Raw genomic sequence first — 21,559 nt, forward strand, 5'->3', positions numbered from 1 at the left:
CATGTACCAATATGAGTTTGAAATAAAATACAACAACTATTTTAACTTCCAGTAATGCAAAATATTTCATTGGTTATTTCTGCCGGGACAGCAATAAATTAATCTTAAGTGAGTGTTAAGTCGCTGTGCGATGATTTTAGCATTCATTGTAAGATGTTATTATTTACATGTACTAATACGGGTTTGAAATAAAATACAAAGGCTATTTTAACTTCCGGTATATATTAAAATATTTCATTGGTTATTTCTGTTGGGGTAGCAAGTCTTAAGTGAGTGTTGAGTTCCTGTGTGATGATTTTAGCATTCATTGTAAGATGTTATATTGAGTCTTGGCCTTGTGTAATGCAAAGTATTCCATTGGTTATTTCTGCCGGGACAGCAATAAGTGAGTCTTAAGTGGGTGTTAAGTCGCTGTGCGATGATTTTAGCATTCATTTACTCACAGATGTAGTAGTACTCGTGTCCGGGCCTGAACTCAAAGCCCAGCGAGAAAGGCGTAAAGAGCTGGAACTTCTCGGAGAAGCGCAGGGGCCCGTCGGCGCCGCTGGGGCGGTTGCACTCCCAGCGCTTGAAACCCCGCAGGCGGTGCTGGCAGGAAGTGTAGCCCTCGTGGTTGACCATGAAGAGGATGTAGCGCTCCATGCGGCCGTGGTTGGGGGGGCCCTCGTAGTAGGGGCAGTAGATGTCCAGGTAGTCGTTGATGTTCACCGCCACCCGGTACTCCCCGTGCCAGAACCTGAAGAAGACCACATGGACGGGACGTGAGAGGCCATTTTCGGGTCGGCCAGTAGTTTTTGGCGGGAAAATGAGATTGCCAGACAAAAGTAAACATGGCTAACTCCATTATTTTGCAAAAGTAATCACGCTAACGATACTTATGGCTAACGTTACTGATGGTTAATGTTGGTTAATGTTGGTTAATGATGGTTAATGGTGGTTAATGATGGTTAATGATGGTTAACGATGGTTAATGATGGTTGATAGTTAATGATGGTTAACGATGGTTAATGATGGTTATTAATGATGGTTAATGATGGTTAATGATGGTTAACGATGGTTAATGATGGTTAATGATGGTTGATAGTTAATGATGATTAATGATGGTTAATGATGATTAATGATGGTTAATGATGGTTAATGATGGTTACTGATGGTTAATGATGGTTAATGATGGTTGATAGTTAATGATGATTAATGATGGTTAATGATGATTAATGATGGTTAATGATGGTTACTGATGGTTACTGATGGTTAATGATGGTTGATAGTTAATGATGGTTAATGATGGTTAATGATGGTTACTGATGGTTACTGATGGTTAACGATGGTTAATGATGGTTAATGATGGTTATTAATGATGGTTAATGATGGTTACTGATGGTTAACGATGGTTAATGATGGTTGATAGTTAATGATGGTTAACGATGGTTAATGATGGTTATTAATGATGGTTAATGATGGTTAATGATGGTTAACGATGGTTAACAATGGTTAATGATGGTTATTAATGATGGTTAATGATGGTTAATGATGGTTAATGATGGTTAATGATGGTTAATGATGGTTAATGATGGTTACTGATGGTTAATGATGGTTAATGATGATTAATGATGGTTAACGATGGTTAATGATGGTTAATGATGGTTAATGATGGTTAATGATGGTTAATGATGGTTACTGATGGTTAATGATGGTTGATAGTTAACGATGGTTAATGATGGTTAATGATGGTTAATGATGGTTACTGATGGTTAACGATGGTTAACGATGGTTAATGATGGTTAATGATGGTTAATGATGGTTAATGATGGTTATTAATGATGGTTAATGATGGTTAATGATGGTTAACGATGGTAAATGATGGTTGATGGTTAATGATGGTTAATGATGGTTACTGATGGTTACTGATGGTTAACGATGGTTAATGATGGTTAATGATGGTTATTAATGATGGTTAATGATGGTTATTAATGATGGTTAATGATGGTTAATGATGGTTAATGATGGTTAATGATGGTTAATGATGGTTAATGATGGTTAATGATGGTTAACGATGGTTAACGACAGTCAACGATGGTTACTGATGGTTAATGATGGTTAACCATCAGTACTAACCATTAACGATGGTTAACGATGGTTACTGATGGTTAACGATGATTACCGATGGTTAATGATGGTTACTGATGGTTACTGATGGTTACCGATGGTTACCGATGGTTACTGATGGTTAACGATGGTTAATGATGGTTAATGATGGTTAATGATGGTTAATGATGGTTAATGATGGTTAATGATGGTTACTGATGGTTACTGATGGTTAACGATGGTTAATGATGGTTACTGATGGTTAATGATGGTTAATGATGGTTAATGATGGTTAACGATGGTTAACGATGGTTACCGATGGTTAATGATGGTTACTGATGGTTAACGATGGTTACCGATGGTTACCGATGGTAGTGTTGCGAGTGTGACCTTGAAAGGTTTTGTCTTCCATGTTCCTTAAAAGCCCAAATATGGCGTCCATAAGGTTTAAATACTTTAAAGGCATGATGACGGAAGGACATGCTAATGACACACACGCACACGCGCTAGCGCTAGCTAAAGTGCATTATCGTGTCGTTTCCCAGCCGCGAGCGGCGCATGTGTTTAATTCCAAATGACACACCTAAGAAGGAGGAAGCGCACGGCGGCGTGAAAGCGTGCACACACCTGAGCGCTCGCACTTTGGCATATCGGGAATTCAAGTTGGGGGGGAAAAAAAAAGCGGGGCGGTCGAGCGCCAAGCGGCTAATGCGTCTTGGCACGTTGACCGAGAGTCGCTTCACGGCAGCGTGCGGCGACCCAATCCACTCCCAATCAGCAGGGAAAAGTCGCCTGGACCAACTGAAAGAAGGGAGAAAACTCCGGATGATGGAGGTTGGATTTCTTCCCAAAATCCAATCTAGTCCGGCACTCACAGCCGTCCCTCGTTTATCACAGTTACTTGCTTCCAGACCCCAATCGTGATAAGTGAAGTCAGATTCCTTCTTGCCAGACAAAACGTAAACGTGGCTAACTCCATTATTTTGCAAAAGTAATCACACTTCCTGTAATCGAAAATTCCAGATACGCTATGCTAGCATGCGTATTCACCAACAGTAGCAAAGTTTTGCTACATTATAAATCAAAATAAACTACAAATAAATATTTGTGTATATTTGGCCTCTTTACTAGCTCTGATTTTATATTTTATTATCATTTATTATGCTAATAATTATACAAAAACAAAAAACAAAAATTCTAAAAATAGAATTTAACAAAAAAAAACTACAAAAACAAGAAAAAAGTGCAGTATTTTCCCCCAAAACAAAAGCAAAATATTAAGAGAAAATTTTTTTTAATCTAACCAGAAAATGTCTCAATTTTATGAAAATAATTTCATAACAGTATGAGGGAAAAAAATATAATTTTACATTAAATTACAACATATTAAAGATTTTTTTTTTTTTTACACAAATTGTAATTCATTCATTTTTTACCGCTTATCCAGGGAGGGGGGGAATTGAACTCGGGTCTATTGATATAGCAGAAATATTTTAAAAAACAGCTGTAATTTTATGAGAATAATCTCAAAATATTCATATTATTATGAAAATATTATTTATTATATATTATATATTATTTTATATTTTATTTATTTTTTATTTCATTCATATTGAAAATTTTTATTGTTTATTATTCATATATTAATATTAATCTATAATTTATTCATATTTATTATTTATTTTATGTATTTATTATTAGATTTATTATAATTTTATATTATTTATTTTATATCATATTTATTTTTTATTTCATTCATAAAATACAATTTATAAAAATGATTATTATTCATATATTAATATCAGTGTATTGTTTATTAATATTTATTTTTTATTTTATTTATTATTATTATATTTATTATTATTTAATATTATTTATTTTATATTAACATGTATTTTTTATTTTTTTCATAAAATACAATTCATGAAAATCTTTGTTATTTACTCTTTATATATTAATATTAATTTATTTATTATTAATATTTATTATTCATTTATTTAATTAATTTATTATTATATTTATTATTATTTTATATTACATTTATTTTTTATTTTATTCATAAAATACAATTTATGAAAATCTTTATTATTTACTCTTTATATATTAATAATAATATTAATTTATTTATTATTATATTTATTATTATTTTATATTACATTTATTTTTTATTATATTCATAAAATACAATTTATGAAAATTTGTATTATTTATCTTTATATTTTTTTATTATTATATTTTATATCATTTATTATTTATCTTATTTACTTATTATTATATTTATTACTATTTTACATTATTTATATTATATTTATTTTTATTTTATTCATAAAATCCAATTTCTGAAAATGATTTAAGAAGTATAAAAATGAACAGCATGATACATTTAGCTATATGACAAATATTGTATACAGAAGCTGTTAGCATATGGAGTTAATAAGTTGCATCCTATGATTTTTCCCGACGTGGCACTCGGTGGGAAAAGTTTGGACGTCCCTGCTTCATCCCATCTGCTCCATCATCTTCCCTCCTCACATTCCATCCCATCCGATGATCCCGCTCTTACTCCATTGTCCTACTTCTCCTTCCACCCCCCCAGCATCAAGCAATCCCCCCCATTAAGTGCTTAATCGCACTTGATTGGCAGCAGGGAGGACCGAGCCCGACTCCCCCCGCCCCCCCCCCCCGGCTGAATCAATGCCTCCAAATGATCTGTTCACGAGCCCCGTTAGGCCTCGGCAGAATTTACTCCCCATACACCCCCCCCCCACACACACTCCCAGCCGCGTCCAGCGAGGCATGAAGGCGCTCATTTCACATCCAACTCACTTCCTGATTTGCCCTCCGGGAACGCCGCGACCGCCTTTTGAGAAGGATAATTTGTCCCAAAGCCGAATATCCAGCCGGTGATCAGACCCCCCCCCCCCCCCAAATGTCGCCATTGCAGCCAATCAATGGCCGCCGAGGTGAAGGACTGAATTTATTTAAGAGCCTTCGCTCGCTGACGCGCTCGTCGGATTGCAGATGTTGCTGCCGATGCGCACGGCCCAGCGCTCCGGAATCGCAATCCCAGGCAGGGAATGATTCATGATAACGCCGAACAGATGCCGAAGTGTACGCTCACGCCGCGTTTAGTTGTCGCATTTCCTGCGACACGGCGTTTAGCCGTCTTGTGTACGGAAATGCTTACGTGCAAATTAATCCCAGAATTCCTTGGCATTTTCCCCGTTATTCCCGGTTTAAAGAACCGGGAAGAACTCCATGGATGGCTTTCATTTATTGCATCAATGGGAAGCGTAGTAGTTGCGTCTGTTTTATTCAGCATAAAAGTGCACCCAACATGATCTCTTCTATTGTGGAGTTGCATCATCACTCTCAAGCAAAATAATAATAATAATAATAATAATAAAAATAGGAGATATAAAAGTCTCAATTTTCTGAGAAAAAACTTGGAATAGTATGATGAAAAAAATAATCATTTTCTTTTTGTAGCATGGAGTTTAAATTATTTTTTAAAATAATATTATATTTAAATATTTAATATTAATTCAAATATTCAATATTAATTTATTAATTTAAATATTTAAATTAATTTAGTTTAATATTTAAAATTATATTTAAATATTTAATTTTATATTTAAAATAATGTAATTATTTAATATTAAAATATTAATATATTGATTTTTATTCATTAATTTAAATATTTAAATTAATTTAATTCAATATTTAAATATATTAATTTGTAAATATTTAAATAATATTTAAGGCTGCACAATGGCCAAGTGGTTAACACGCAGAACTCACAGCTATTATTATTATTATTATTATTATTATTATTATTATTATTATTATTATTATTATTATTATTATTATTATTATTATTATTATTATTATTATTATTATTATCCTTGGTCTTTTAATAATAATTAAAATAATAATTATTTTATAAAATAATAAAATACAATTATAAAATAATAATAATAATAATAATAATAATAATTGTTATTATTATCCTTGGTCTTTTAATAATAATTAAAACAATAGTTATTTTATAAAATTATAAAATACAATTATAAAATAATAATAATAATAATAATGATTATTATTATAATCACTGATCTTAAATATTAAATAAATATAAATATTGAAATATATTATTGTGTATGTGTTTAACCCAAACTAGTGAAAGTTTATAAATACAAAAAAAGTAAGAGTAATTAATTATTTTTATTTTATTTTATTTTATTTTATTTTATTTTATTTTATTTATTTTTTTTTATTTTTTTTTTATTTAGATTTAGATAATGTACCTCGTACCAAAGTACAAGGTACGAGTATGAATGGTAGAAAATAGATTTTTTGTATGGATATGATGCTTGAAGGAAATATTTATTTTTTTTATTATATTAAAATTACATATATATATTATATATGTCGGCCAGGCCTCGGCTGTAGTGTGTGTGTGCGTGTATCATCATCATCATCATCATCATCATCATGGTATCTCAGCATGGCATGATGATGATCAAAGTCTCTTGCTTGGAGAAAAAATATGAATGTTTAGCACACCTGCCTGCACGTTCATATGCACACACACACACACACACACACACACACACACACACATCAAAAAGATGCTGCCATTCTCTTGCCACGTCACTACACCCCCCCCCCCCCCCCACACCCCCACTCACCCACCCACACACACCCAGCCTCACTTGATCTCCTGCTGTCACTCACACTAATGCAGCAATCACACTGTGGTCTGGAATATAAAAAATTATATTATGTGTGTGTGTGTGTGTGTGTGTGAGACGGTAAATTGAATATTATTTTTCACCCATGAGCAAAACTAGCGCTTAAATCATGATTTTTATTTTTTTGTTTTGTATTTAATTTGATGTGAAACCTTGAATTTTAACAAGAAGAAAAAAATGTTATTGCGTTATTATAATGTAACCTTGAGAAGAAGGTCATGTGATGCTAAGCATGCCAACAATGTCCAATAATAAATAAAATAAAATAAAATAAAATAAAATAAAATAAAATAAAATAAAATAAAATAAAATAAAATAAAATAAAATAAAATAAAATAAAATAAAATAAAATAAAATAAAATAAAATAAAATAAAATAAAATAAAATAAAATAAAAAATAGTAATAATAATAATAATAATAATAATAATAATAAAATTTGCAAATATCACCTTGACCAAGATTAATTACTCTTACTTTTTTTTATTTATCAACTTTCACTAGTTTGGGTTAAACACATACACATAATAATATTTCTATATTTATTTCATAATTAGAAAACTATACAGTCACTATACAGTTTTTTTTATTTTTATTTAATTTTATGTGAAACCTTGAATTTTAACAAGAATAAAAAATGTTATTGAGTTATTATAATGTAACCTTGAGAAGGTCATGTGATGCTAAGCATGCCAACAACGTCCAAAAATAAATAAATAAAATAAAATAAAAAAAAAATAATAAATAAAATAAAATAAAATAAAATAAAAAATAGTAATAATAATAATAATAAAATTTGCAAATATCACCTTGACCAAGATTAATTACTCTTATGTTTTTGTATTTATCAACTTTCACTAGTTTGGGTTAAACACATACACAATATAATATTTCTATATTTATTTCATAATTAGAAAACAGTCACTATACAGTTTTTTTTATTTTTATTTAATTTTATGTGAAACCTTGAATTTTAACAAGAATAAAAAATGTTATTGAGTTATTATAATGTAACCTTGAGAAGAAGGTCATGTGATGCTAAGCATGCCAACAATGTCCAATAAAAAATAAAAATAAAAATAAAAATAAAAATAAAAATAAAAATAAAAATAAAAATAAAAATAAAAATAAAAATAAAAATAAAAATAAAAATAAAAAAATAAAATTTGCAAATATCACCTTGACCGAGATTAATTACGCTTACTTTTTTTTTTTAAATTTATAAACTTTCACTAGTTTGGGTTAAACACACACACAATAATATATTTCAATATTTATTTCATTTATTTCATAATTAGAAAACAGTCACTATACCATATTTCTTTATTTTTATTTATGGATTTTTTATTAAATTTTATGTGAAACCTTGAATTTTAACAAAAAGAAAAAATGTTATTGAGTTATTATAATGTAACCTTGAGAAGAAGGTCATGTGATGCTAAGCATGCCAACAATGTCCAATAAAATAATAATAATAATAATAATAATAATAGTCACTACTACAGTATTTCTGTATAAGTTGTATTATAATAAATCATAAAATATGTTGATATTGATTTAGAACAAATATAACTTAAAAGCTATAAATAGATTCATTTTAATGAAAATGAATGAATTATTATTAAGGCCTCACAGCTAGGAGACCCGAGTTCGATTCCACCCTCGGCCACCCTATGTGTGGAGTTTGCCCCAAGACAGCTGGGATAGGCTCCAGCACCCCTGCGACCCTCATGAGGAAAAGCAGTAGAAAATTAATGAATTATTATTAAGGCCTCACAGCTAGAAGACCCGAGTTCGATTCCACCCTCGGCAATCTTTGTGTGGAGTTTGCCCCAAGACAGCTGGGATAGGCTCCAGCACCGCCGCGACCCTCATGAGGAAAAGCGGTAGAAAATGAAAGAATTATTATTAAGGCCTCACAGCTAGAAGACCCGAGTTCGATTCCACTCTGGGCCATCTTTGTGTGGAGTTTGCCCCAAGACAGCTGGGATAGGCTCCAGCACCGCCGCGACCCTCATGAGGAAAAGCGGTAGAAAATGAATGAATTATTATTAAGGCCTCACAGCTAGGAGACCCGAGTTCGATTCCACCCTCGGCAATCTGTGTGGAGTTTGCCCCAAGACAGCTGGGATAGGCTCCAGCCTGCAACCCTCATGAGGAAAAGCGGTAGAAAATGAATGAATTATTATTAAGGCCTCACAACTAGGAGACCCGAGTTCGATTCCACCCTGGGCCATCTTTGTGTGGAGTTTGCCCCAAGACAGCTGGGATAGGCTCCAGCACCCCTGCGACCCTCGTAAAGAAAAGCGGTAAAATTAATTAATTATTATTAAGGCCTCACAACTAGGAGACCCGAGTTCGATTCCACCCTCGGCAATCTGTGTGGAGTTTGCCCCAAGACAGCTGGGATAGGCTCCAGCACCCCTGCGACCCTCGTGAGGAAAAGCGGTAGAAAATGAATGAATGAATTATTATTAAGGCCTCACAGCTAGGAGACCCGAGTTCGATTCCACCCTCGGACATCTCTGTGTGGAGTTTGCCCCAAGACAGCTGGGATAGGCTCCAGCACCCAAACAACCCTCATGAGGAAAAGCGGTAGAAAATGAAAGAATTATTATTAAGGCCTCACAGCTAGAAGACCCGAGTTCGATTCCACCCTCGGCAATCTGTGTGGAGTTTGCCCCAAGACAGCTGGGATAGGCTCCAGCACCCCCCCCAACCATCGTGAGGAAAAGCGGTAGAAAATGAATGAATTAATTATTATTAAGGCCTCACAGCAAGGAGACCCAAGTTCGATTCCACCCTGGGCCATCTTTGTGTGGAGTTTGCCCCAAGACAGCTGGGATAGGCTCCAGCACCCCCGCGACCCTCGTGAGGAAAAGCGGTAGAAAATGAATGAATGAATAACAGTTTTACAGTATTACTAATAAAGTATTATAGTAATATTCCTAGTCCTTATATTCACCATATTAATGGAACGCACCCCCAGGAATAAAGAACATCATATTGGGAATCGAACATTGGACCAATAGGAAGAAAGCTACAAACTTTTGAGTGAAAATATTAAAAAGTCAGCACAGGAAGTTGGATAAAACTTTTTAAAAACTTGCAATGACAAGTACATTTTTGGAAGGGGGGATTTTTTTTTTTTTTTTTAGGGGGGGGGGCATCTCCGGCTGACAGCACAAGTTTGGGAATGTTGGACAGTTGCGTTGTACCTGCAGGCGGCAGCGCGGGGGGAATATTTCTGCCAGAAGGCTTGCGGCCGTGACAGTAATGAGCGCGCTCGGAGCCCTGCCACCATGTTGCGTGTTGCCGGCGCCGCCATGGCGACACGGCGGCATCGAACCCGCTCGGATTTTGGCGTTTGGAGAAACGCAAACGCGGGACTCTTTTTCAGGTTTTTTGGTGGCAGGCGATTTTTTGACAACGGGTGTTGGTGTTTCATCGCTTGCTGCTACCTTCGCCATCTTCACGACTCGCATCAGCATTCGCATCAGCATCCGCATCAGCATCCGCATCCGCATCCGCATCCGCATCAGCATCAGCATCAGCATCATCATCATCGTTTTCCCTCCTCCCTCTACAAAAGCCCACAAGAGTAGTAGTAGTAGTAGTAGTAGTAGTAATCAAGGTAGTACAAATCAAAAATTTGAGTACATGCTGCTCAAGCCGCAGGTTTTATTGCACGGTTATTGCACAGTTTACTGCAAGTTTAATTGTACAAGATTTTTGGAGCAGAGTATGACAGCGTACCGTAAACACGTTCACAATTAAAAAAAAAAATTACATTAAAAAAATATTTCTACTTCTTTATTTATTTTGACTTTACTCTTGTAATATTAAAACTTTTCCCGTAAACTTATTAAAAAAATGTTTGTTAAATTTCACAATAAAAAAAATTACATAAAAAAAATATTTCTCGTTCTTTATTTGTTTTGACTTTACTCTTGTAATATTAAAACTTTTTCCGTAAACTTATTCAAATTTTTTTTGTTAAATTTCTCAATTAAAAAAAAATTATATAAAAAAAATATTTCTACTTCTTTACTTATTTTGACTTTACTCTTGTAACATTAAAACTTTTTCTGTAAACTCATTCAAATTTTTTTTGTTAAATTTTTCAATTAAAAAAAATTATATTAAAAAAATATTTCTACTTCTTTACTTATTTTGACTTTACTCTTGTAATATTAAAACTTTTTCCGTAAACTTATTAAAAAAAATTTTGTTAAATTTCACAATAAAAAAAATACATAAAAAAATATTTCTACTTCTTTACTTATTTTGACTTTACTCTTGTAACATTAAAACTTTTTCCGTAAACTCATTCAAATTTTTTTGTTAAATTTCTCAATTAAAAAAAAATTATATTAAAAAAATATTTCTACTTCTTTACTTATTTTGACTTTACTCTTGTAATATTAAAACTTTTTCCGTAAACTCATTCAAATTTTTTGTTAAATTTCACAATAAAAAAAATCACATTCAAAAAATATTTCTAGTTCTTTATTTATTTTGACTTTAATCTTGTAATATTAAAACTTTTTCTGTAAACTTATTCAAATTTTTTTGTTAAATTTCACAATTAAAAAAAAAATTACATAAAAAAATATTTCTACTTCTTTACTTATTTTGACTTTACTCTTGTAATATTAAAACTTTTTCCGTAAACTCATTCAAATTTTTTTGTTAAATTTCACAATTAAAAAAAAATTACATAAAAAAATATTTCTACTTCTTTACTTATTTTGACTTTAATGTTGTAACATTAAAACTTTTTCCGTAAACTTATTCAAATTTTTTTTGTTAAATTTCACAATTTAAAAAAAATTACATAAAAAATATTTCTACTTCTTTACTTATTTTGACTTTACTCTTGTAACATTAAAACTTTTTCCGTAAACTCATTCAAATTTTTTTTGTTAAATTTCACAATTAAAAAAAAATTACATTAAAAAAATATTTCTACTTCTTTACTTATTTTGACTTTACTTTGTAACATTAAAACTTTTTCCGTAAACTTATTCAATTTTTTTGTTAAATTTCACAATTTTAAAAAAAATTACATAGAAAAAAATATTTCTACTTCTTTACTTATTTTGACTTTACTCTTGTAACATTAAAACTTTTTCCGTAAACTTATTCAAAATTTTTTTGTTAAATTTCACAATTTAAAAAAAATTACATTAAAAAAATATTTCTACTTCTTTACTTATTTTGACTTTACTCTTGTAACATTAAAACTTTTTCCGTAAACTTATTCAAAATTTTTTTGTTAAATTTCACAATTTAAAAAAAATTACATTAAAAAAATATTTCTACTTCTTTACTTATTTTGACTTTACTCTTGTAACATTAAAACTTTATCCGTAAACTCGTTCAAATTTTTTTTGTTAAATTTCACAATAAAAAAAAATTACATTAAAAAATATTTCTACTTCTTTACTTATTTTGACTTTACTCTTGTAACATTGAAACTTTTTCCGTAAACTTATTCAAATTTTTTGTTAAATTTCACAATTAAAAAAAAAATTACATAAAAAAATATTTCTACTTCTTTACTTATTTTGACTTTACTCTTGTAACATTAAAACTTTTTCCGTAAACTTATTCAAATTTTTTTTGTAAAATTTCACAATTAAAAAAAATTACATAAAAAAACATTTCTACTTCTTTACTTATTTTGACTTTACTCTTGTAATATTAAAACTTTTTCCGTAAACTTATTAAAAATTTTTTTGTTAAATTTCACAATAAAAAAAATTACATAAAAAATATTTCTACTTCTTTACTTATTTTGACTTTACTCTTGTAACATTAAAACTTTTTCCGTAAACTTATTAAAAAAATTTTTGTTAAATTTCACAATAAAAAAAATTACATAAAAAATATTTCTACTTCTTTACTTATTTTGACTTTACTCTTGTAACATTAAAACTTTTTCCGTAAACTTATTAAAAATTTTTTGTTAAATTTCTCAATTAAAAAAAATTATATTAAAAAAATATTTCTACTTCTTTACTTATTTTGACTTTACTCTTGTAATATTAAAACTTTTTCCATAAACTTATTCAAATTTGTTTGTAAAATTTCACAATTAAAAAAAATTACATAAAAAAATATTTCTACTTCTTTACTTATTTTGACTTTACTCTTGTAACATTAACACTTTTTCCGTGAAATCATTAAAAAAAAATTTGTTAAATTTCACAATTTAAAAAAAATTACATAAAAAAATATTTCTACTTCTTTACTTATTTTGACTTTACTCTTGTAACATTAAAACTTTTTCCGTAAACTTATTAAAAAATTTTTTGTTAAATTTCACAATAAAAAAAAATTACATAAAAAAATATTTCTACTTCTTTACTTATTTTGACTTTACTCTTGTAACATTAAAACTTTTTCCGTAAACTCATTAAATTTTTTTTTGTTAAATTTCACAATTAAAAAAAATTACATAGAAAAAAATATTTCTACTTCTTTACTTATTTTGACTTTACTCTTGTAATATTGAAACTTTTTCCGTGAACTTATTCAAATTTTTTTTGTAAAATTTCACAATTAAAAAAATTACATAAAAAAATATTTCTACTTCTTTACTTATTTTGACTTTACTCTTGTAACATTAAAACTTTTTCCGTAAACTTATTCAAATTTTTTGTTAAATTTCACAATAAAAAAAATCACATTCAAAAAAATATTTCTAGTTCTTTATTTATTTTGACTTTACTCTTGTAATATTAAAACTTTTTCTGTAAACGTATTCAAATTTTTTTGTTAAATTTCACAATTTTAAAAAAATTACATGAAAAAAAATTTCTACTTCTTTACTTATTTTGACTTTACTCTTGTAACATTTAAACTTTTTCCGTAAACTCATTAAATTTTTGAATTTTTTTTTAATTTTTTAAAATTGTGAAATTTTTAAATTTCACAATTAAAAAAATCACATTTAAAAAATATTTCTATGTTATCTATAAAATGAAAAATTATAAAAAAAATATTGAAAAAAATTATATTAATAATAAATTATTTTCTCCCGTAATAAATTAAAGTTATTCACGTAAAATTACTGTTGATTTTTCCCATAATATTTTGACTTTATTCTTGTAAAATTACTCTTGATTTTTCCAATTTTGCTGCTGCTTTTTTTATATTTCTTGTTAAATTTCAAGACATTTTTTCCCCCGTTTCCCCCCAAAAAACACCACAGTCCTAAGTAACTGGGGCCCAGTCTGCTGGGTGCCATTCATAGTCATTTATGTATTATTTTTTTTTCAGCGCAATGACAAAAAAAGTTTCTTGAACAAATTCCACTAAACTTTAAGAGGATTTGGTGCAGAGCGAGGATTTTATTTTCCGCATTTTTATTCCATGTTCCTTTATTTTTCCCAGTGAATAATGCATGCGTTTTAGGATCTCTGTGCTCTGCTGAGTTGTACCGGAGTCGTGCGTTTCCTCAAGAGCAAAGCGGCACGGTGCCCCCCCAGCCCCCACCCCCCCTGTGGTTCGGTGGCCGCCAGTCTATCAATAACATGCCCCCCCCCCACCATCACACATCAGACACTCAACACATGCGGCACCCAAGGGTGGAATTATCATAACAAACCACGTCAAAGACAATCTGGACACCCTACAAGGAGAGCTGTCACCAAGGGGGGACGGGGGGGTATGGTGGCCAAGAGACCCCCACCCCCCCTCCACCCCCCCAGCAGGTAAACACTTCAAGCCAGTACATGATTCAAGCCTCCATCGTAGACAAACATTGGCGGCGGAAGATCGTTATCGACGAGGCGCCCCCCCCCCCGCCCCCCCGGCGAAGCGAGAAGGTGCCAACTCATGGCGGCGTTCCAAGCGCGCCGAGAGGGAAATTGAACAGCGGGGTGAAAGCTACACGTCAGCACCCTGCAGATATGTCATGTTTTCCACTGAGTGGATGTTAAAGAGGAGCGCGCGGCCACATTCCCGGTTTTTTTTAGTAGCAGTTGCAAAAAATCAAGTCAAAGATCCAAGCCGAGCCACAGGTTTATTGCATGGTTATTGCACAGTTTACTGCAAGTTTAATTGTTAAAGATTTTTGGAGCAGTTTTTGTTATGGAGTATGACAGCGGCAGGAGGGAAATACCTGTGATATCTGTTTTTTTTAGTAGCAGTTACAAAAATCTAGTCAAAGATCCCCTATGTGCCAAAAACTGTTTTTAAGGCAAGTCAAAGATCCTCCAGTTTTACAGCAGCAAAAGTACAAGAGCACCCAAGAGTACAAAAGCACACAAGTGCAAAATCAAGGTAGTACAAATACACACTATTTACACATGCTGCCCAAGCCACAGGTTTATTGCACAGTTATTGCACAGTTTACTGCATGTTTAATTGTACGGGATTTTTGGAGCAGTTTTTGTTATGGAGAGTACGACAGCGGCAGGACGGAAAGACCTGCGATACCTGTTTTTTTAGTAGCAGTTACAAAAATCTAGTCAAAGATCCCCTATGTGCCACAGGTTTATTGCACGGTTATTGCACAGTTTACTGCATGTTTAATTGTACAGGATTTTTGGAGCAGTTTTTGTTATGGAGTACGACAGCGGCAGGAGGGAAAAAACCTGCGATACCTGTTTTTTTTTAGTAGCAGTCACAAAAATCTAGTCAAAGATCCCCTATGTGCCACAGGTTTATTGCACGGTTATTGCACAGTTTACTGCATGTTTAATTGTACGGGATTTTTGGAGCAGTTTTTGTTATGGAGAGTACGACAGCGGCAGGACGGAAAGACCTGCGATACGTGTTTTTTTAGTAGCAGTTACAAACATCTAGTCAAAGATCCCCTATGTGCCACAGGTTTATTGCACGGTTATTGCACAGTTTACTGCATGTTTAATTGTACGGGATTTTTGGAGCAGTTTTTGTTATGGAGTACGACAGCGGCAGGAGGGAAAAAACCTGCGATACCTGTTTTTTTTTAGTAGCAGTCACAAAAATCTAGTCAAAGATCCCCTATGTGCCACAGGTTTATTGCACGGTTATTGCACAGTTTACTGCATGTTTAATTGTACGGGATTTTTGGAGCAGTTTTTGTTATGGAGAGTACGACAGCGGCAGGACGGAAAGACCTGCGATACGTGTTTTTTTAGTAGCAGTTACAAAAATCTAGTCAAAGATCCCCTATGTGCCACAGGTTTATTGCACGGTTATTGCACAGTTTACTGCATGTTTAATTGTACGGGATTTTTGGAGCAGTTTTTGTTATGGAGAGTACGACAGCGGCAGGACGGAAAGACTTGCGATACCTGTTTTTTTAGTAGCAGTTACAAAAATCTAGTCAAAGATCCCCTATGTGCCACAGGTTTATTGCACGGTTATTGCACAGTTTACTGCATGTTTAATTGTACGGGATTTTTGGAGCAGTTTTTGTTATGGAGAGTACGACAGCGGCAGGACGGATAGACCTGCGATACCTGTTTTTTTAGTAGCAGTGACAAAAATCTAGTCAAAGATCCCCTATGTGACACAGGTTTATTGCACGGTTATTGCACAGTTTACTGCATGTTTAATTGTACGGGATTTTTGGAGCAGTTTTTGTTATGGAGAGTACGACAGCGGCAGGACGGAAAGACCTGCGATACCTGTTTTTTTTTAGTAGCAGTTACAAAAATCTAGTCAAAGATCCCCTATGTGCCACAGGTTTATTGCACGGTTATTGCACAGTTTACCGCATGTTTAATTGTACGGGATTTTTGGAGCAGTTTTTGTTATGGAGTACGACAGCGGCAGGACGGATAGACCTGCGATACCTGTTTTTTTAGTAGCAGTGACAAAAATCTAGTCAAAGATCCCCTATGTGACACAGGTTTATTGCACGGTTATTGCACAGTTTACTGCATGTTTAATTGTACGGGATTTTTGGAGCAGTTTTTGTTATGGAGTACGACAGCGGCAGGAGGGAAAAAACCTGCGATACCTGTTTTTTTTAGTAGCAGTTACAAAAATCTAGTCAAAGATCCCCTATGTGCCACAGGTTTATTGCACGGTTATTGCACAGTTTACTGCATGTTTAATTGTACGGGATTTTTGGAGCAGTTTTTGTTATGGAGTACGACAGCGGCAGGAGGGAAAAAACCTGCGATACCTGTTTTTTTTAGTAGCAGTTACAAAAATCTAGTCAAAGATCCCCTATGTGCCACAGGTTTATTGCACAGTTATTGCACAGTTTACTGCATGTTTAATTGTACGGGATTTTTGGAGCAGTTTTTGTTATGGAGTACGACAGCGGCAGGAGGGAAAAAACCTGCGATACCTGTTTTTTTAGTAGCAGTTACAAAAATCTAGTCAAAGATCCCCTATGTGCCACAGGTTTATTGCACAGTTATTGCACAGTTTACCGCATGTTTAATTGTACGGGATTTTTGGAGCAGTTTTTGTTATGGAGTACGACAGCGGCAGGACGGATAGACCTGCGATACCTGTTTTTTTAGTAGCAGTTACAAAAATCTAGTCAAAGATCCCCTATGTGCCACAGGTTTATTGCACGGTTATTGCACAGTTTACTGCATGTTTAATTGTACGGGATTTTTGGAGCAGTTTTTGTTATGTTGTTAGACATTTTCGATGCTGTAAAAAAAAACCTAATGCTAAAATGCTAAAGCTAGAATTGCGATTAGCCGGTCGGCAGAAAAAAAAAATACTTTCTGTACCCCCCCCACTCCGAAAAATAAGCACTTCCTGCTTCTGCTGTGTGAAATGGGTTGTCTGAGTGCATTTCTATTTTTCCTCCACTTTCTCCATTTGTTATTAAAGCCTTGATGGAAGCAGGAGGTCTCACAGCGTCATGCTAGCATCAATGTGACATGACAGGAGCGCTTTCGGGGCCAGGTATTTATAGACTCCGCCCCCTCACGCACACACGATGATGGCGACGAAAACGTAAAAGTCAACGCAACAACGGCTTCTGAATTTTTCACCGCCTCTAAAGCCGCTCTCTTAAATAAAAAGTTCCACTTTGGTGTCATGGCAGCCACTCACGGCTATTAGCTTCCATTTGGGACGGGCGCGCGGCTATTTATAGACTCCCGCGTTCTGATTGGACGCCGTGGAAGTCGCTCTTGGATTTTGATTGGACGGGAAAACATGAAAGAGACGCGCACACAATTAGCATCCATGGTACGGCGGCGCCTCAAACAATACTACACACACACACACACCTCCGCTAAGCCACTGTGTGTTTGCTCAGAGGCATCCACCCGCCCCCCCCGACCCACAACCCCCACGCATCTTTACCCCCCGCTACCCAACCCCCACCCTATATCATCATCTGCCAAAATTTCTTAAAATAAAACTTTTTGTGTATGTTCTTGTTTTTTTACTGTGGTGTGCCACCCGGCCTTGATGCCCCCGCCCCCGCCCCCACTGATTGTGGGGACATTTTGGCTAAAAGGAGCTCCTAGTGGAGACATTTCATTTTGTCTAGGATGCTCCTGGCACTATATTACACTGTGTGTGTTCTTGTCTTTCTATGTTTGTGAGGACACCCTGATTCCGGGGACCATGTGGGGACCATTTTTACTTTTGGGGGGACATTTTGTGTAGAATCAGCTCCTTTTGCCCTATAGGACACTGTATGTGTGTGTGTGTGTGGGGGGGGGTGTTGTTGTCTTTCTATCTCTGTGAGGACACCCTGATTCCGGGGACCAGGTGGGGACATTTTTACTTTTGGGGGGACATTTTGTGTAAAATCAGCTCTTTTTGCCCTATAGGACACTGTGTGTGTGGGGGGGGAGGGGGGGTTGTTCTTGTCTTTCTATCTCTGTGAGGACACCCTGGTTCCGGGGACCATGTGGGGACCATTTTTACTTTGGGGGGACATTTTGTGTAGAATCAGCTCTTTTTGCCCTATAGGACATTGTGTGTGTGGAGGGGGGGGGGGGGGGGGGTGTTGTTCTTGTATTTCTATCTCTGTGAGGACACCCTGATTCTGGGGACCATGTGGGGACCATTTTTACTTTGGGGGGACATTTTGTGTAGAATCAGCTCCTTTTACCCTATAGGACACTGTGTGTGTGTGTGGGGGGTGTTATTCTTGTCTTTCTATCTCTGTGAGGACACCCTGATTCCGGGGACCATGTGGGGACCATTTTTTACTTTAGGGGGACATTTTGTCTAGAATCAGCTCCTTTTACCCTATAAGACACTGTGTGTGTGTGGGGGGGGGGGGGGGGTTGTTCTTGTCTTTCTATCTCTGTGAGGACATGAGGACACCCTGATTCCGGGGACCATGTGGGGACCATTTTTACTTTGGGGGGACATTTTGTCTAGAATCAGCTCCTTTTACCCTATAGGACACTGTGTGTGTGTGGGGGGGGTGTTATTCTTGTCTTTCTATCTCTGTGAGGACACCCTGATTCCGGGGACCATGTGGGGACCATTTTTTACTTTAGGGGGACATTTTGTCTAGAATCAGCTCCTTTTACCCTATAAGACACTGTGTGTGTGGGGGGGGGGGGGGGGGGGGGGGTTGTTCTTGTCTTTCTATCTCTGTGAGGACATGAGGACACCCTGATTCCGGGGACCATGTGGGGACCATTTTTACTTTGGGGGGACATTTTGTCTAGAATCAGCTCTTTTTGCCCTATAGGACTGTGTGTGTGTGTGGGGGGGGGGGGGGGGTGTTGTTGTCTTTCTATCTTTGTGTGGCATTCTGCACCCCACCCCCCAACCCACCCTTTTGGTGGGGACATCGGTTGCTTTGTGGGGACATTTTTACTTTGTGGGGACATTTTGTGTAGAATCAGCTCCTTTTACCCTATAGGACACCGTGTGTGTGTGTGTGTGGGGGGGGGGGGGGGGTTCTTGTCTTTCTATCTGTGTGAGGACACCCTGATTCCGGGGACCATGTGGGGACATTTTTACTTTGTGGGGACATTTTGTCTCGAGTCAGCTCGTTTTACCCTATAGGACTGTGTGTGTGTGTGAGGGGGTGTTGTCGTCTTTCTATCTGTGTGAGGACACCCTGATTCCGGGGACGATGTGGGGACATTTTTACTTTGTGGGGACATTTTGTCTCGAGTCATTTTCCATTTTAGGGGACCATTTTTTTTTTACGAGTACTAGAATGAGCCCCCTATACTTATGATGTGTTTCATTGTCAGTCGACCTTAATGTGGCCCCCAGCCACCCACCCTGGATGCTACACTTATTGTGGGGGCATTTTTGCTAGTGTGCGTGGGGCCCCTTTAAGGTGGGGTCACACTAAGAAATAGTTTTGTGATTTAAATGTTAATTATTGGATAAAGAAAATAAACTAAATAAAGATTAGAACCCCCCAAAAAGTTTGCGTGCCACCATCTTGGGTACCCGGTTAATCGTTGTGAGTGTGTGTGTGTAATCCAAAGAGCCGAGCAAGCAGCGCTTAATTAATCAACATCAAAAGACGCCATTAAAAATGAATGAGACCCCCAGCAACAGTTTGGCTGGAGTGAATAATTCAGGCGGTGGCGCACCCCCGATGCCCGCTAATCTGTTACCCACCATCGTCTTCATTTCTTCCTCTCGCGCTCGTTTCCGTCGTGCCCCCGTTTAGTCTCCGCAGCCGGCCCCCGCAAACTTTGCAGCGTGACGCCCCCCCGCAGAGGGATTTTTAGGCAAACAACTCTCGGCCCCCGCTACTCGGAAACGCTATTAGTCTCAGCGCTGACCACGGTTACGGGGCCCTGCTTCCAAATTAAGGCGCCGTGACTTTTCCAATTAATTACATTCAAGGAGGTGCTTTTCAATTTAGGAGGGATAAAAAAAAAGTTCCCTGAGATGAGAAGATCTTCAACTTTCCGTGGAGATCCACTCGGTCCGCCATCGTTTGGGTTTCATTGTCCACCATTTTGAACCAGTCATGATGTGCTATATATATCACTATATTGACACGCACTATGGTACACATTATGGCATTGGATGCTCATATCACCGAGTACTTTGGTACGAGGTACATTATTTAAGAAAAAAAAACAAAAACAAAAAAAACCTTAAACTGTATTATGGAAAGCAGGAAGTGAACAAATGTAACAGTTACTGATTGTAAAAGTTGAAAAAAAATTAAGTAAAAAAAATTATATTAGGAAAACAGGAAGTGAACAAATGTAAAAGTTACTAATTGTAAAAGTAAAAAAAAAATTAAGTTTAAAAAAATATATATTAGGAAAGCAGGAAGAGAACAAATGTAACAGTTACTGATTGTAAAAGTTTTTTGAAAAAAATTAAGTTAAAAAAATATATATATTAGGAAAGCAGGAAGTGAACAAATGTAACAGTTAGTGATTGTAAAAGTTTTTTAAAAAAAAGTTCAAGTTTAAAAAATTATATATTCGGAAAGCAGGAAGAGAACAAATGTAACAGTTACTGATTGTAAAAGTAAAAAAAATACTTTAAAAAATATATTAGGAAAGCAGGCAGTGAACAAATTTAAAAGTTAGTGATTGTAAAAGTTTAAAAAAAAAAAGTTTAAAAAATATATATTAGGAAAGCAGGAAGTGAACAAATGTAACAGTTACTGATTGTAAAAGTTTTTAAAAGATTTAGTTTAAAAAAATATATATTAGGACAGCAGGAAGTGAACAAATGTAACAGTTACTGATTGTAAAAGTCTTTTGAAAAAAATTTAAGTAAAAAAATATATATATATTAGGAAAGCAGGAAGTGAACAAATGTAAAAGTGACTGTAAAAGTTTAAAAAAAA

General features: G+C 34.6%; 1 protein-coding gene across 1 annotated transcript in view; it reads right to left on the bottom strand.

Annotated features, from left to right (window-relative positions):
- efna2a (ephrin-A2a) overlaps window positions 1-21,559 on the bottom strand; it is a 116,256-nt gene that overhangs the window by 19,403 nt on the left and 75,294 nt on the right. The window contains exon 3 of the mRNA XM_058056171.1: window positions 444-736. Within this exon, the coding sequence (XP_057912154.1) occupies window positions 444-736 (293 nt within the window). The remainder of the gene's footprint in view (window positions 1-443; window positions 737-21,559) is intronic.

This window comes from Doryrhamphus excisus, chromosome 19 (assembly GCF_030265055.1).
Source record: "Doryrhamphus excisus isolate RoL2022-K1 chromosome 19, RoL_Dexc_1.0, whole genome shotgun sequence".
NCBI lineage: Eukaryota > Metazoa > Chordata > Actinopteri > Syngnathiformes > Syngnathidae > Doryrhamphus > Doryrhamphus excisus.